The sequence below is a fragment of the Chiloscyllium plagiosum genome, chromosome 1 (genome assembly GCF_004010195.1).
Source record: "Chiloscyllium plagiosum isolate BGI_BamShark_2017 chromosome 1, ASM401019v2, whole genome shotgun sequence".
Lineage (NCBI taxonomy): Eukaryota > Metazoa > Chordata > Chondrichthyes > Orectolobiformes > Hemiscylliidae > Chiloscyllium > Chiloscyllium plagiosum.
The window spans coordinates 68262583-68278537 of record NC_057710.1 but is presented as its reverse complement, the minus strand read 5'-3'; the positions used below and the strand labels follow the sequence as shown (position 1 = coordinate 68278537).

Here is a 15955-nt window from a genome sequence, read left to right as displayed (position 1 = left end):
AGGCATGTGTAGGTAAATGTGAAGTTATACTCTTCGATGTAAAAAGAGAAAGGAAGGGTATTACTTAAGTGGTGATATATTGGGAAATTTGTGTGTAGGAAGGGATCTGTGTCCTCGTATACCAGTCAATGAATGTAGATCGGCAAGTTCGACAAGTTATTCTGAATTCAAAAGGTACATTGGCCTTCATTATAAAGCTATTTGAGTTGATTTGTGAAGTAGGGATGTTTTAACTGCAGGTATACAGGCATGGTGAGACTACATCTGGAGTATTGAGTACAGTTATAGTCTCCCTCTCCAAGAAATGATATACCTGCCATAGACAGAGTGCTGCAGGTTTCACTACACTGAGACTAGGGTTGGCAGGACTTTCCTAGGAGAAGAGATTGGCCTGTGTTTACTCGAATTTAGAAGGTAAGTGAGAATTTAATTGAATTGTATAAAATTCTGGCAGAGCTGGACAGATTAGATGCAGGGAGGATGTTTTCCCAAATGGGGAGTCTCAAACCAGGTGGTACAGGAGTGGTACAGGGGCTAAGTAGTCAGCACTGCTGCCTCACAGTGCCAGAGACCCAGGTTCGATTCCAGCCTTGGGTGACTGTCTGTGCGGGTTCCCTCTGGGTGGTCCGGTTTCCTCTCATAGTCCAATGGTGTGCAGGGTGCATTGCCATGGTAAATTGCCCATAGTATCCTGGCATGTATAGTTTAGATGGATTGATGATAAGATATGTGCAGTTACAGGGATAGGGTAGGGGGGTGACTCTGATTGGGATGCTCTTTGGAGAGTTGGTGTGGACTTGTTGGGATGAATAACCTATTTCTACACTGTAGGAGGCCTATGACACAGTCTCAATGTACAGGGTATCCCACTTAGGATAGACAGGTGGAAGAATGTACTTATTTAAAGGGTAACAAATCAATGAAATTCTCTACCACAGAACAGTGTGTAGTCCAAGTCATGGAATATATTCAAGAAATAGATTGAATTTCTAGATACATTTCTAGATTTTAAAGATATCAAGGGGTATGAGAATAAAGTAGGAATATAGCATTGAGATAAATCATCAGCCATGCCTATATTGAATGGCAGAGCAAGTTCAAAGTTTCAAATGGCCTCTTCCTGCTTCTAGTTCCTATGTTTAAAACTTCAAATGTAAGGCCTCAGTAAATCAAATCATTCACAACAGAATACCCATACTTATACTGGAAAGAGTATGGGAAGAAATTTACAAGGATGTCGCCAGGATTCAACTGTCTGAATTACATGGAGAGGTTGGACGAGCTGGGACTATTTTCTTCAGAGCATAGGAGACTGAGGGGGGACCTTTTAGAGGTGTATACGATCATGAGAGGCATGGATAGGGTGAATGTAATCAATCTTTTTCCCAGGATTGGGGAATCAAGGACTGGAGGGCATCAGTTTAAGGTTAGAGGAGAAAGAATAAAAAGGGAACGTGTGGAGCAATATTTTTGCACAGAAGGTGGTACGCATATGGAATGAGCTGCCAGCGGAAGTGGTGGAGATGGGTACATTAATAACATTTAAAAGACATTTGGACAAATGCATGGATAGGAAAGGTTTAGAAGGATATGGGCCAAGTGCAGGGAAATAGGGTTAGCATGGATGGACATTTTGGTCAGCATGAACCAGTGTGGGCCAAGGGGCTTGTCTCATGCTGTAGGACTCTATGACTCTGTGACCTAAAGGAATACCATAAGTTATTCAGAGAGAAAGTGCCAAATTTAGTTTTCAAACTGTGATTACATTACCTCCCTTTTTTTACATGCAGAAAGTATTCACAGAAAATAAATGATATAAATGTCATGTATGAAAATTATTAAAAATCAAAGGACAGTTTATTCAAACAAATTCAGACCTTGAGTGGAGGGGAAACATTCACATCAAGAGCAATTTATTGTTTTATTTGTGAGTTCTAACTTTCGTGATCTTGTTTATCCATTTCAGAAATTTTTCAGACAGACGGGTATAAATGCCAGGTTTTTTAGGTTTAGCACAACCATCTCCTGCTGAAACAATGCCTCTGTATTCATATCTTTTCCTGAACTTGCTGGCATTGCATATGAGTGGACCACCAGAGTCTCCCTGAAGAAAAGTGAAAAAAAAAATAATGTTAGTCAGTAATTTCAAATGTCAATGCAGATTTCAAATTTGGGAAGTCCTAATCAATCCAGCCTGGTATTAAAGACGTGTTGTCAAGATTAACGTCCCAGTTTTCATTCGCAGGTTAAATCGCAGAGCCAGAGAATTCCTCACTCTGTTAACCCCACCTTTTAAAACTTAGACTGTGAACTCTAGTTTTGGATTCTTCAGTCATCAGGAACATCCTTCCCACATTTAGCCTGTCTACAATTAGTTGGAATTTTGCAGGTTTCTTTGAGATCTCCCCTCATTCTTCTCAATTGCAGTGAATATATTCCTCTTCATCTCAGTCCTGCCATCCCAGGAACCAGTATGATAAACCTTCATTGCACTCCTGCATAGGCAGAGAATCCTTCCAAAAGGAGGCCAAAAATGCACACAGTACTCCAGCTGTGGCTTCATCAAGGCCCTATACAATTGCAGCAAGACATTCCTGTGCCTGTATTCGAATCCTTGAAGGCCAACATACCATTTGTCTTCACCAACTGCTGTACCTGCAATGACACCCAGATCCTGTTTCCCCATTTCCGTTTCCAAAACTATCAACATTCCAATAATAATCTGCCTTTCTGTTTTTGCTACGTAAGTCACATCTATTCACCTTATAATGCATTTGCCATACATTTGCCACACATTTGCCCACTAATCCAAGGTCGTCTAAATCATGTTATGTCTCTGCATTCTCCCAATGGCCCAGTCTCCCACCCAGATCTGTGTCATCTGAAAATTTACAGGCATTTAGTTCCTGCATTTAAATCATTAATGCATATTGTAAATAGCTTGGATCCACTGCCCGTCACTTGGAAGAAGACCAGTTTATTCCTATTCTTTAGTTCCTGTGTGCCAACCAGTTCTCTGTCCATTTCAGTACACTATTTCCAATGTAATTTATCATGCTAATCTCTTATATGGACCTCAATTGAAATCTTTTGAAAATATGAAGGGTCTGTAGCAAAGATATAAGAATTTAGTGCCATTCTTGATACATAAAACTGATACTCTGCAAAACAGTTCTAGAAGTTGTACGTGGTTTGGGTAAATGTGAGAAAACAATGGGCGGTGAAGAATGAGACTAGTTAAAGGAAGAGATAGTGTGAACTGCTCAGCTCAAATATCATGCACTGTCTACCCTAGTTACACATTTAAACAATAAAAGTATACAACAAAGCCACTACCTTTCCAACATGATACCTGATTTTATCAAACTTCAGATAAGATTCACCAGTTTATATACAAGTAAAAAACTGCATTTATAATTTACATAAATATGGGTAGCTGTTATTGTGTTCTGATGTCTGATGCTACCTAAATCCAAACCAACCAATTATTGATCTAAAAACATAGTCAAAAGTGTCTTAAACAAGTCTTAAGTCAAATTAGTGTACAGTAAGGGAGTAAAATTGGGCTCTGAATTGCCTGCCAATTGGGCAGTGCAGATGCAATGTAAAATGGTATTTGCAGCACATATGCACACCTCTGACTTTAATTGTCTCTAAAGCTATAGAGATTAATGTTAACTCTGTGTAAGTGAAAGAGTTTTGAGTGGGTTAAATCAGACCATTAGTAAAGGTGTTGCACTCAGACATTTGAAGTCCTTCTGGAGCTCAAGAATGTTAAAGGTAGGAGTAGTCAGAGATGCAAATAGTCCAACATGATCATAGATCATGTTAGGTTTCAACTCCATTTTCCACCCACACTCCGTATCCCTTGATTCTCTGACAGACCGAAGATTTTATGTACTATCAGCAGGAATCTTTTCAACTTGGAGGGCCCTTGAAATAAGTCAGAAACCAATGAGCAGACTCCCCTCACATATGGGTGAGTCAGTGCCTAAATCGGCAGTCTGCCTGGCAGTTTTAAATAAATTACAAATACATCATTCAAATAGGTAATAGTTGAACTTGTTTCAAGCTCAGTTGTTTTCTTGTTTTGGCAATCATTCTTCCCATCTCTTCATCAAAGTCTTCAATGCAAATTGTAAACAGTTGAGGTCCCAGGACCGATCCCTATAGCACACCATTCATTCCATCTTGCCAACCTGAAAAATACTCGTTTTTACTTTCTCTCTGCTTCCCACTAGCCAGATAATCTCTTCTCCTTATTAATACGTTACCTGCTATACCATGAGCTTTTATTTTCTGCAATAAACTTTGATGTGACAACTTAACAAATTCCTTTTGGAAATCTAAGTACAATAGATTCACTGGTTCCCCTTTATGTACAGCAGAAATGTTTTTAAAGAACTCCAAAACATATGTTGAACATGATTTTGCTTTCGCTAAACCATGTTGTCTTTCTCTGATTATTTTGAATTCATCCAAATGTCCCGTTATAACTTATTTAACAATATCTCTGAACTCTTACACTGTGGTAAATATCATACTAACTGGTCTGTAGCTTCCTCCTTCCTGTCCACTACAATTTTAAATAAAAGAAGCTACATTCACTACATTCCAATCTAATGGGATTGTCCCTGAATCAAAGAAGTTTTGAAAAATTAAAATCGATGCATCAATTCTCTCATTAGCCATTTATTTTAAAATCCTAGGATGAAATTCATTAAAACCTCTGTACTAGTCAGCTTGTAGCTCCCATAATTTGCTCAGTATCACTTCTCTGGTGATTGTGATTTTCCTGAGCTTCTCCCTTCCTTCATTTTCTTGATTTATCACTGCCTCTGCGATGTTACTTGCATTCTTGTGAAGACTGATACAAAATACTTGTTCAATTCATCATAATCATACAGTGTGGAATTAGGCTATTTGACCCTCCAAAGAACATCCCACCTGGACCAACCCCCTACCTATCCCATACCCTGTATTTCCCAGAGCTAATCCATCTAACTTGCACATTCCTGGACTTTGTGGGTAATTTAACATGGCCAATCTACTTAACCTGTACATCATTGTACTGTGGGAGGAAACGGGAGCACCTAGAGGAAACACATGCAGATATGGGGAGAATTGCAAACTCCACACAGACAGTCACCCGAGGCTGGTATCAAGCCTGGGGCCCTGGCACTGTGAGCCGCCATGCCCCCCTCTGTCATCTCCTATTTTCTATAACTAATTTTCTAATCTCGGTTTTTACAGGACTAAAGCTTACTTTATTAACTCTTATTTAAGTGTTTATACTAACTCTTATAAGCTCTTTTTATATTTCTGGCTTATTCTCATTGGAGCAGAGAAGATTAAAAGGTGATGTTCAAAATTATGAACAATTTTCACAGGGTAAAAATGATAGTCTGTTTCCACAGGTTGATAAGTTAGTAAATGAAATTGGACTGACCACCTGTCATTAACCTAGGCACTGGAAAGGACAATGGCAGAAACAATCTTGTTTACCCTGCAAAGTCCTTCTTACTAACAACTGCGAACTAGTGCCAAAATTGGGAGAGATGTCTCACAGACTGGTCAAGCAACAGCCTGACATAGTCATACTCATGGAATCATACCTAATGTTGGTCTTGCTTCGTGCACCTCCTACAGAGCATAACCTGTATGCCTCACTTTGTCTAAGCAGATCTTTATGTTCTTGTTTGCCAAGGTGCTCCCGTACTGTTCGCAAAACAAAGCTTTTCATTGTAACTAAGTGCATGTGACTAGATGAAGGGGGTAAAGCACAAAAAAGGCAAGGCAGGGCAGGGCAGGGGCACTGTGGGAATCAGGCATGTGCAGAGTGAGCGATTACTCTGACAGTGAGCAAAGCGCCTGAGATACAGCCTGCTTCAGTACAGAGAGAGTGTCACTGAATGGACAGTGTCCTCACTGCAACCCAAGGTGCAGCATTGAAGTGCAGTATGATACTGAAATTAGATCAGAGATTTGTCATGAAGGTTCTCAGAAATTGATACATGTTGGATGCCAATGTCCATTGACATGGGATGTATGCAGTCAGTGTCATGAAGCATGCCCTGAGACGATAGTGCCCGGTGTATAACAGGATGATCACTTGGAAGAAGTGCTGAGCTGAGGTTACAAGGCACCTGCTCTGATTTCTATGTTAATTTGGGTCATCAAATAAGCATTTAGAAAGGAATAATCACCCTTAATTTGTAATTTGCTATTGTCTAGCAAAAAACTCCTCACACTGCTTGTGAAAACATAAAAGATGGAGTGAGATGCTCCCCATATTGATTTGGGCCTTGCATGGAATCCTCCCACACATTTGATTTCATTTAATTTGATTTTGATTTGATTTTGATTCATTATTGTCACATGTACCAAGATACTAGTTGCAGTCTGTGGGTCAGGAAGTTACAGTTACAGATCCAATTGCAGCAGTGGTAAGCAGAGTCCTACATCTCAGAGATTGGCGATGAGTTTTGTTGGAATTATGGTGTTGAAGGCAGAGCTAAAGTCAAAAAATAGAAGTCTGACTTCAGTGTCCTTGCTATCCAGATGTTCCGGGGATGGGTGTAAGGCTAGAGAAATAGCGTCTGCCAAGGATTTCTTGTGAGGGTAGGTGAATTGTAGCAGATCAAGGCAATCTGGAAGGTTGGAGTTGGCATTATTAACCTCACGAATCACATCACATTGATGGATATCAGAGCCACTGGGTGATAGTCATTGAGGCATTTTGCCTGTATTTTCTCTGGCACTGAGATGGTAGTGGTCTTCTGGAAGCAGGAAGGAATCTAGTAAGGAGAAGTTAAAGATATCTGCGAATACTCTCGCGAATTGGTGTAGGATCAGAGCACATTACCAGGACTCCATCCGGGTTAGTCACTTCCACATTCTCAGGAAGGTCGATATGACATCTGTAATGGTGACTGTGGGTAGAGGTGCACTCAAGGCTGTCAGGGCAGGTGACATCATTTCACTGACCTTCTGTCCAAAATGAGCATAGAATGCATTGAACACATTGGGGAGGGATGCATTGCTGTCAACTTCCCTTTGTAGCCCATTATATCATGGAGGCATTGTCAGAGTTGACATGTATTTGTGTGGTTAGTCAAGGACTCTATTTTAGTCTGGTATTGTCTCCTTGTGACTCTGACGGCTTTGTTAAGATCATACATAGATTTTCTGTACAGGTCAGGCCCCCTCACTTAAATACCTCACACCTGGACTTCAGCAGGTCCTCTTGGTTGATCCATGGTCTCTGGTTTGGAAACACTCAGATTAACCTCTTTAGCACTCAGCCCTCTACACACTTATTGAGGAAGTTCATGATGGCTGACATCTTGAATCTGGCCCAGTCCACCAACCCCAAGCAGTTATGTAGGACTCATCCGCTATCTCAGACCAGCATTGTACAACTTGCTGCACTGGATCTTCATGCTTTAGTTTCTGCTTGTAAGCCAGAAAAAGGAGCACAGCCCTATGTTCAGATTAACGAAAATGTGCATGGGGAATGAAGCGGTAGACATCTTTGACGATTGTGTGGCAATGGTCTGTGTGTGCCTCTGTGGGACATGTTGATGGTATTTTGGTAACACATTCTTGACGTTGCTGTGGCGCACATCACTCAAACCCCTACAAGATCTGCCATTCATCTTTTATACATAACTGCATGCACTCAGCACTAATACAAGTATGAGATTATCCTTCTTTATTTATGGAACCCCAAACTGTGTACATTATTCCAGACATGGTTTCACCAGAGTTCTGTACATTGTAACAAGCCTGTCATTTTCTTGTTCTCCATTCCCCATGGGAATATGGTGAATTTGCCTTCTCAATTGTTTGTGGCACCTGCACTCTAACGTTTCTTGTTAAAGCTACCTAACCTTGCCTGAATTTCAACATTCAGAAGTTTTAGACTTTTAAATAATATTCTGCTGTTCCATCCCAATGACCAAACGGAGTTTCTCCAGAGTGCACTGTTTTTGTTTATTTATAAGGATTCTTTTGCTGCATCCCTTTTAAAACAAACACAACTGATAATAGAAACAAAAGCAGAAGCTGCTGGAAAAGCTCAGCAGTTCTGGCAGCATGTGTCTGGTAATCCTTCCTCGGAACTGGAGAATAGATTTCCATCCTAACCACAAACTTAAATTTAATTAACAGATGCAGTGCATTTTTGTTCACACTGACCCGCCGAAGCGAAACCCACCCATACCCCTACATTTACCCCTTCCTCGGAACTGGAGAATAGATTTCCATCCTAACCACAAACTTAAATTTAATTAACAGATGCAGTGCATTTTTAGCACTGTCTATTTTTATGATCCGTTAACTCACTCATATGCATTGGCTTATTTTGGTAACTGCATTTGACTTTAGCAGAATTAATCATGTTGGCAGTGTTAATGTAACAGCATAACTCAGAGATTATCTTCAAAATAAAACATTAATATTACCGGCACTTTTTGTTTCTATCCACATCACATTAGCGCATTATTAACATTTACAGTACAACAACAGTCAAGAAAATTATTACAATCATCTAAGTTTTAAATTAAGAAAGCATGAAGCAAAACAATATAGCTAACTCACCTGACATGAATCTTTTCTAGCTTTTACATCACCAGCACATAACATGTCCTTAGTTATAAAGGGATCATAGTTATAGTATTTTTGACATTGCTTCCTAGCAATGACAGTTAAAGTTACTTCCCTCAGGGTATCAGATGGATTCTGGATTTCAGGATTAGTTGTTCCCCATCCTGCAACAATGCACTTGGTTCCAGCTTTGACATCTTTTGGTGATTTTGGCAGCTTCAGGATTGACACATGCTTGCTCATAATAGCTTCATTGGCCAACTATTGCAAATTAATAGAGCAAATAGATGGATTATTCAAACTGTTAACTTATTAGAAATAAGAACTAAATACCAAGAGTATTGATGTCATTTATCATTGTTACAATATCAAACAATTTGCACTGTTCCAGATTTGGCACTATGCTTTTGACAGCATCAGTTGGAAGTAAATTTGTTTTGATATTCTAGGTGCTAATGATTCATTTAACAGACTTGTTACATTTAGCCAAAAGGCAATAGCAAACATTGATTCTTCCTATTGATTATGTTTTTATCATAATGTTTTATACTGTGTTTAATTCATTTCAGTACTTGTTTTTATTATCAAACAGTGATTGACTGGAATGCTTTTGAAAGTAGATATTACTTGAGTAGCAATTACTGCTCAAAATACCAGTTGCTGAAGGCAGAGTAAATATTTTCTTTGACAAACTGCAAAATAGTTTCCTGAACAATGTAAGACTTTTAGAAAAAAAGAATTTTGGTAAGATCAATTCCATCTTTAGTTTGTGAAAATGATAATACCAGGTCCATTTTATTCCTGCAGCCACTTACTTATCCAATACCTCCTCTGATTATTTGTTTTCTATTTCATTGTACTCAGGGGAGCTTTTCAACCAACGTGTTTCCCTTAAACATATGAGCCAGTCCCCATCAGAAAATATCTCCCATATTTGTCGAAGCTAAAGAAAAATGTGTCTCTTTTGAGGCTCAAGAATGTAAGAATTAGGAACAAGAGCAGGCCACTCTACCAACCAATTCCAATTCCTTGTCCAATTTCCACCTCCTTGATTCCCTTAGAATCCAAGAATCCACAGGTATATTGAAACTAAGAGCTCAACAGAAATGTGCCAAAGCAAGCCATAATATCTTACCTATTGTGACGTGGCAATGGACAGACTCAACACATTTTAACAGAAGTTGGCATACCTGATTAGATAGGCCAACTTCTCAAATCAAAGTTGCTGTGAAATTAGGAGGAAAACTGTCCCAGCGGTTAGGAGACCACTACTAGAGATGTAGAGGGATAGGTCACATCTCAAGGCAAATACAGTGGGGGAAAATCCCGGCTGGTGATCCTGGTCTAGGAAAGGCCTGATGTTTATTTATGAACCCACAGAGGTGATTAATGATGCTTCTTTTGGTCCACAAGAAAACCTGTAAAATATTCTACCATTTAAATTGCTGGTCCTCTTGTGGAGTTGGAGGCTGTTCCTGGCAGGAATGACCTATGACAAAGCTACCAACTCCGATCTGAGTATTGTGAGATAGATTAGATATAATCCGAGAATGATGAGCAGCTGCCGGTATTGAACCCTCTCTCATACACGTGCTCGCTCAGACACACACACATACACCCCCACACTGACACCCACGCGCACACCCTCTCACAGGCTTATACTCTGTCACACACACTAGACCATACACACACACACTAGACCATGCACACGCACACAAACACAGAGATACACACACACACATATAAGTCTATGGGATGAATTTGCATTTGGAAAATTGCATTTGCAGATACATTTTATTTTGTTCAAAAAGCACACAATATGCAGGCAGTCAAGCAAGGCAGTCAATCCATGTGACTTTTTGTAAATTCCTACTTTGGAAATAGAACCAGTCTGATACAAGATTGGAAAACAGACAGACTCTAACCTAACACCTTCAATGCATTGTCTGAGTTGAGATGTGACTTTTTTTTAATAAAACCTTAAATTATCTCAGGAATGTGATATCTTGTGTTATAAAATCTCTGTCTTCTGATCCTGCCTGACTAGTTTCCTGACAAAGGAGCAGCACTTTGAAAGCTTGTGCTTCCAAGTGAGCCTGTTGGACTATAAGCTGGTGTTGTGTGATTTTTAACAGAGGAAGTAACGGGTAAGTAAGATGATTGGCGGAACAAAAATGGACCTGCCATTATCACATTCACAAACTACGGCTGGAATTGATCAGAACAAAATCCTTATGTTTTCTAAATATCTTACGTTGTTCAGTAAAATATTTTGCAATTTGTCAAAAAAAACTTGTTCTGAAGTTAAAATGATAAGCAATTTGCATACTAGGCGGAGGTGATAGCCAGTGGCATTATCACTTGACTGTTAATCCATAGATTCTGGAAATGTTCTGGGACTCAGGTTCAAACCTTACTGTGGCAGTTGGTTGATTTTGAATTTAATAAAAATTTGAATTAAAAGTCTAATGATGACTATGAATCCATTGTCAATTGTCAAGAAACACCATTCTGGTTAACTATCTAAACCCACCTTCCATTTAGGGAAAGAATCTGCTATCCTTACCCAGTCTGACCTACACGTGACTCCAAACCCACAGCAATGTGGTTGACTCTTAACTGGCCTCTGGGTAATTAGAGATGGACAATAAATGTTGGCCTAGCCAGCCATGCTCTCACCTTGTGAATGAATTTTTTAAAATTCTTAAAATGATCACCACCAATTTGAGACGCTATTCTTATCATTTAGAAGCTGCTGTTGGTCAGATCAGGTTGGGGAAGTAGTGTACAAGTGTTGCTTTTCAGCTTAACTGCCATTGCACACAGTTTCTGTCAGGTTGGGGGCATTAAAATTCCTGAATTGACTTACGATGACAGTGACAGGAAATGGGATTTCAGTGTTCTAGTGTAGTCAGAACGTCGAATCTTCTGTTCCCTAGATGCTGCCTTACCTGCTGTGCTGTTCCAGCAATAAAGTTTCGGCATTAAAATTCCTGAATTGACTTACGATGACAGTGACAGGAAATGGGATTTCAGTGTTCTAGTGTAGTCAGTAAACCTTATACAATCTAATCAAGTCAAATGTACCTGAATCAGCATGATGTCATTTTCTTTTCTGTTCCAATTAAATTGTGGATAAGGGAAGCATTTCTTCACTTTCAGTACTTGTTGTTTCTCTTCTTGCCTCTTGGAAAGTGAATGAGCTCCCAGTATCACTTGAATGTCCCCATACTTCCACTCCCTGAAGTGATTGTAAGAGAAATAATTTCAATTGCAGAAAGGATCTGAAACACAATGAGCCTTGAGATTTGTCTTCAATGAAAGGTTGATGGTGAATGACATTGCAAGAATGTGATGTTGTTAGTGCCAAGGAGAATGCAGCAATGAATTGAACAACAATTTCCAACATGTCTTGAGCAGTTAACAAGCCTCTAAAAAAATACAGATGTTGAAAACCTTTGGTCATGGACTACTGACTTTAAAAAAGAACTAGTTGGGGGGATCCAAGATGGCAGCAATGTAAGAAGGTCGTGTTGCAGAGCTCTGCAATGCAGCACAAGCAGAATGACATTTTAACACACCCATGCCAGACTGCCGCGATATCCTGGGACTTTGGAAAGGTCATGGAGTCCCAGAAAACTGTTGAAAATCAACTTACCTTGGGTTTCGCCGTCCAGAGATGCCGAAGAAGGGAGGAGGAGCATCCGAGGCCGGGCACGCAGCCCAGCCTGCAGGATCCTCAGACTCGATTTCTTACCAGGCTCTGGTGAAGGAGCTCATGAAATCTCACAAGATGTCAGGGAAGTAGATAGAGGAGAAGCTGGCCCTGATCTCTATCATGCTGCAGAAGCATGAACAACAGCTGGGAGATCTGGAGAAAAGGACAGATGAGGTAGAACACAGAGTCACATTGATCACAGCTGATACCAGTTCCTCCAAGGATAGGATCCAAGCCCTGGAGATGCAGGTCCATAAGTTGTTTGACCAAGTTGATGAACTCGAGAGTAGGGGCAGGAGAAAAAATATTCGTATCGTTGGTCTGCTGGAGAGTAAGGAAGGTGAGCAGAATTTATTGAGGGCTAGTTGCCAAAGTTCTTTAACTTGGAGGCTGGAATGAGAGGCTTGAAGATCAAGAGGGCTCATCGGGTCACAGCGCGGAGGTCAGGTCTGGGTCAACATCCTCATTCTATCTTAGTGCAGTTTTGTCATTACAGAAATCAGGAGAGAATTGTGGAAGCTTCCGAATCCGGGGGGTTGGGGGTGGGAGAATCCGAAGGCCCTAGATTATGAGGGCTCGAAGATCATATTCTTCCAGGACTTCTCAATAGCGGTGATCCAGAAAAGAAAATCCTATGATGGTATCAAGAGACGACTGAGGGAACTTAGGATCCAGTACTCTCTGAGGTATCCAGCAGTGCTTTGGTTCACCTTAGATGGATCTGTATATCTCTTTGACACGTTGGAGAAGGCAAAAGACTTTGTGGACAAATTAACTTAATCTGAACAATTCAGTAAGTACAAATTGTAGTGTTGCTTGGGTGTGTCTTTGTTTTTTCTTTAAAAAACAGAGGAAGTCAGGTCAGGGCTTTCTTTTCCTACCTTTTTATTGGTAACAGTCTTGTCTGAAATATTTTTGCTGATGGTTGAGATGTGTACTTTCAATTTCTAAGTTATGTTATACCAAAGGATAGGTGGGGTATTTACCCCTTTCTTTCAATATTTCTTTATTCATATTGCTATTCCATGGAGTATTTTCTTTATTTTCTGCTTGTGCTTGTGGTGCGGCTTGAGCTGGGAGGAGGGAAAATGGTTGGGATGGCTAGATGCCTATTTACAGGCATTTAATGCCCTGTTCAGGTATTTAAATGCCCGGGCTGCAGTATTGGCAGCAGTATGGGAAGATGGGTTTTGGGATGGGTAGTTGCCCCCTTTGGGCAGGGGGTGAGTCCTCCTATTCAGCATTGTTGGTGCTTTATATGTGGGTTTAGTTTTTGGGTTTTGTTGTATATAATCTTTGATAGCTTTGTAGGTTTGTTAACTGTAGAGGTTTTAGTTTATTAGTTTTTTATGTTCTATGGATCTTGTGACACTAAGACTTGGTGATTTGTGGTTCGAGTTCTTCCTCTCTGGAATTTAAATGTTACTGCAGAAGGTTATGGCTAATGACTTGATTAAATGGTGTACCTGGAACATCAAGGGAGTCACTCACCAATTCAGAGTAAAAAGGTACTTTTGAGTCTTAGAAAGGCAACGGTGGATATTGCTTTGTTACAGGAAACACACTTGGATGAAATGGAGCATTTGAAACTACAGCAGAATGGCTTTGATCAGGTTTACTTTTAATCTTTTAATACCAGAAGTAGGGGAGTGGCTATATTGGTTAGGAGGAATCTCCCATTTAAGTTACCTGAGTGTGTTATAGACTTACACGGGAGGTTTGTAATTCTCAAAGCCCTGATAAATGGGGAAGAATGTGGTGTTTGTCCTCTGGCCCATAGCCTCAAATTTCTGGTGGATGCATTCTCTAAATTGATCTGTCTCAAGTCCCAACATATCATTATAGGGGGAGATTTTAATTGTCTCATGGAGCTCACAGTAGACAGGTTGGCCAAAGCCCCTCCCCACCCCCCCGATATCCTCTGTACAAACTAAACAATTAGAGTGTCTGTGTGTGGAGTATGGGTTGGTGGATTACTGGAGGCGTCTCCACCCTACAGGCAGGGACTTTACGTTTTTTTTCTAATCCATACAGATGTCACACCAGGATTGACCTTTTTCTGACCCCCGTGGCAACCCTGGACTTGGTGGTATCTTATACAATTGGTAATATTACCATCTATGATCACGCTCCTTTGTACCTGGTGGTTAAGATTAAGGACGTTACAGTGGGTTTGAGGCACTGACAAATGGATCCTTTATTCTTCAGAATAATAAGTTTGTAAAGTATTTCTCTGGGGAATTTAGGGCGTTCCTGGACATTAATTCAGGTTTGGTTAGTAGCCCATCCATCCTTTGGGAAACTGCCAAAGCCTATGCCAGAGGGTTCGTTATTTCCTACTCTGCCAGTAGGAAGTGGCAGAAGGGCGAGCAGCAACGTCTCCTCAAAGCACGGTTGAAGACAGCTGAGAAGGCTAACTCTGATAGGCCCTCGGTCAAGCTACAGAGGATTATGGTGCTGCGGTCTGCATTGAATTCTGTGCTCATGCAGACAGCAAAGAAGGAGATTACTTTTGCAAAACAAAGGTTATACTAGCATGGTGACAAACTGGGCAAGAACTTAGCATATCTTGCCAGGAAAAGGAGTGTCCCTCAAGTCATCATGTTGATTAGGGAAGGGTCTGGGAAACTAATGTGTGACTCCAAAAAGATTAATGTGGCATTCCAGAGATTTTACTCTGAATTATACCAATCTTAGGGTTGTGAGGAGGGGTGCATCAAGTTGGAGTGCTTTTTCAAGGATCTGGAGCTCTCAGGCATGACCCCTGAACAAGAGTCTTTTCTCAATGTCCCCTTATCAGAGCAAGAGGTACAGGAGGCTGTGAAGCAGCTTCAGAGTGGAAAGGCACCCAGTCCTGACAGACTTCCCAGTGAATTCTGTAAGGAATTTATACTGTCAGGCCCAATGCTCAACATATTCAATGACTCATAAAGCCATGATTGTCTCCCGCCAACTCTGAAAGAGGCCAATATTTCGCTTATTCTTAAAAAAGGTAAGGTCCCAGAGGACTGTGCTTCGTACAGTCCCATTTCACTCTTAAATGTGGACTTTAAAATCCTCTCGAAGACTCTTGTGTTAAGGCTGGAGACTGTGTTAACTTCTATTGTTAAAGAGGAACCGATGGACTTCATAAAGGGTCACAGATCCTCCAAAAATGTTAGTAGGTTGCTTAATATAATTCAGGCATGTCAGCAACAATCAATGTCGGGATTGGTGATTTCTCTAGATGCAGGGAAGGCATTTGACTGAATTGATTGGCCATATATTTTTTTAGGAGAAAGTGAGGTCTGCAGATGCTGGAGATCAGAGCTGAAAATGTATTGCTGGAAAAGCGCAGCAGGTCAGGCAGCATCCAGGGAACAGGAGAATCGACGTTTCGGGCATAAGCCCTTGTGTTAAGGCTGGAGACTGTGTTAACTTCTATTGTTAAAGAGAAACCGATGGACTTCATAAAGGGTCACAGATCCTCCAAACATTTTAGTAGGCTGCTTAATATAATTCAGGCATGTCAGCAACAATCAATGTAGGGATTGGTGATTTCTCTAGATGCAGGGAAGGCATTTGACTGAATTGATTGGCCATATATTTTTTTATACTGTAGAGCGGTTTGGCTTGGGTGAAGCCTTTATA

The 15955-nt window shown here is 40.5% G+C and overlaps 1 protein-coding gene across 4 annotated transcripts in view; it reads right to left on the bottom strand.

Moving 5' to 3' along the window:
- Window positions 1-1851: 1851 nt before the first annotated feature.
- LOC122549177 (granzyme K-like) overlaps window positions 1852-15955 on the bottom strand; it is a 28360-nt gene continuing 14256 nt past the window's right edge. For all 4 annotated transcript variants that reach the window (XM_043688568.1, XM_043688547.1, XM_043688577.1 and 1 more), the window contains 3 exons: window positions 11695-11848; window positions 8602-8868; window positions 1852-2104 (listed from right to left, as the gene is read on the bottom strand). In XM_043688568.1, coding sequence (XP_043544503.1) covers window positions 1922-2104; window positions 8602-8868; window positions 11695-11848 — 604 coding nt within the window. In that variant the 3' untranslated portion in view covers window positions 1852-1921. The remainder of the gene's footprint in view (window positions 2105-8601; window positions 8869-11694; window positions 11849-15955) is intronic.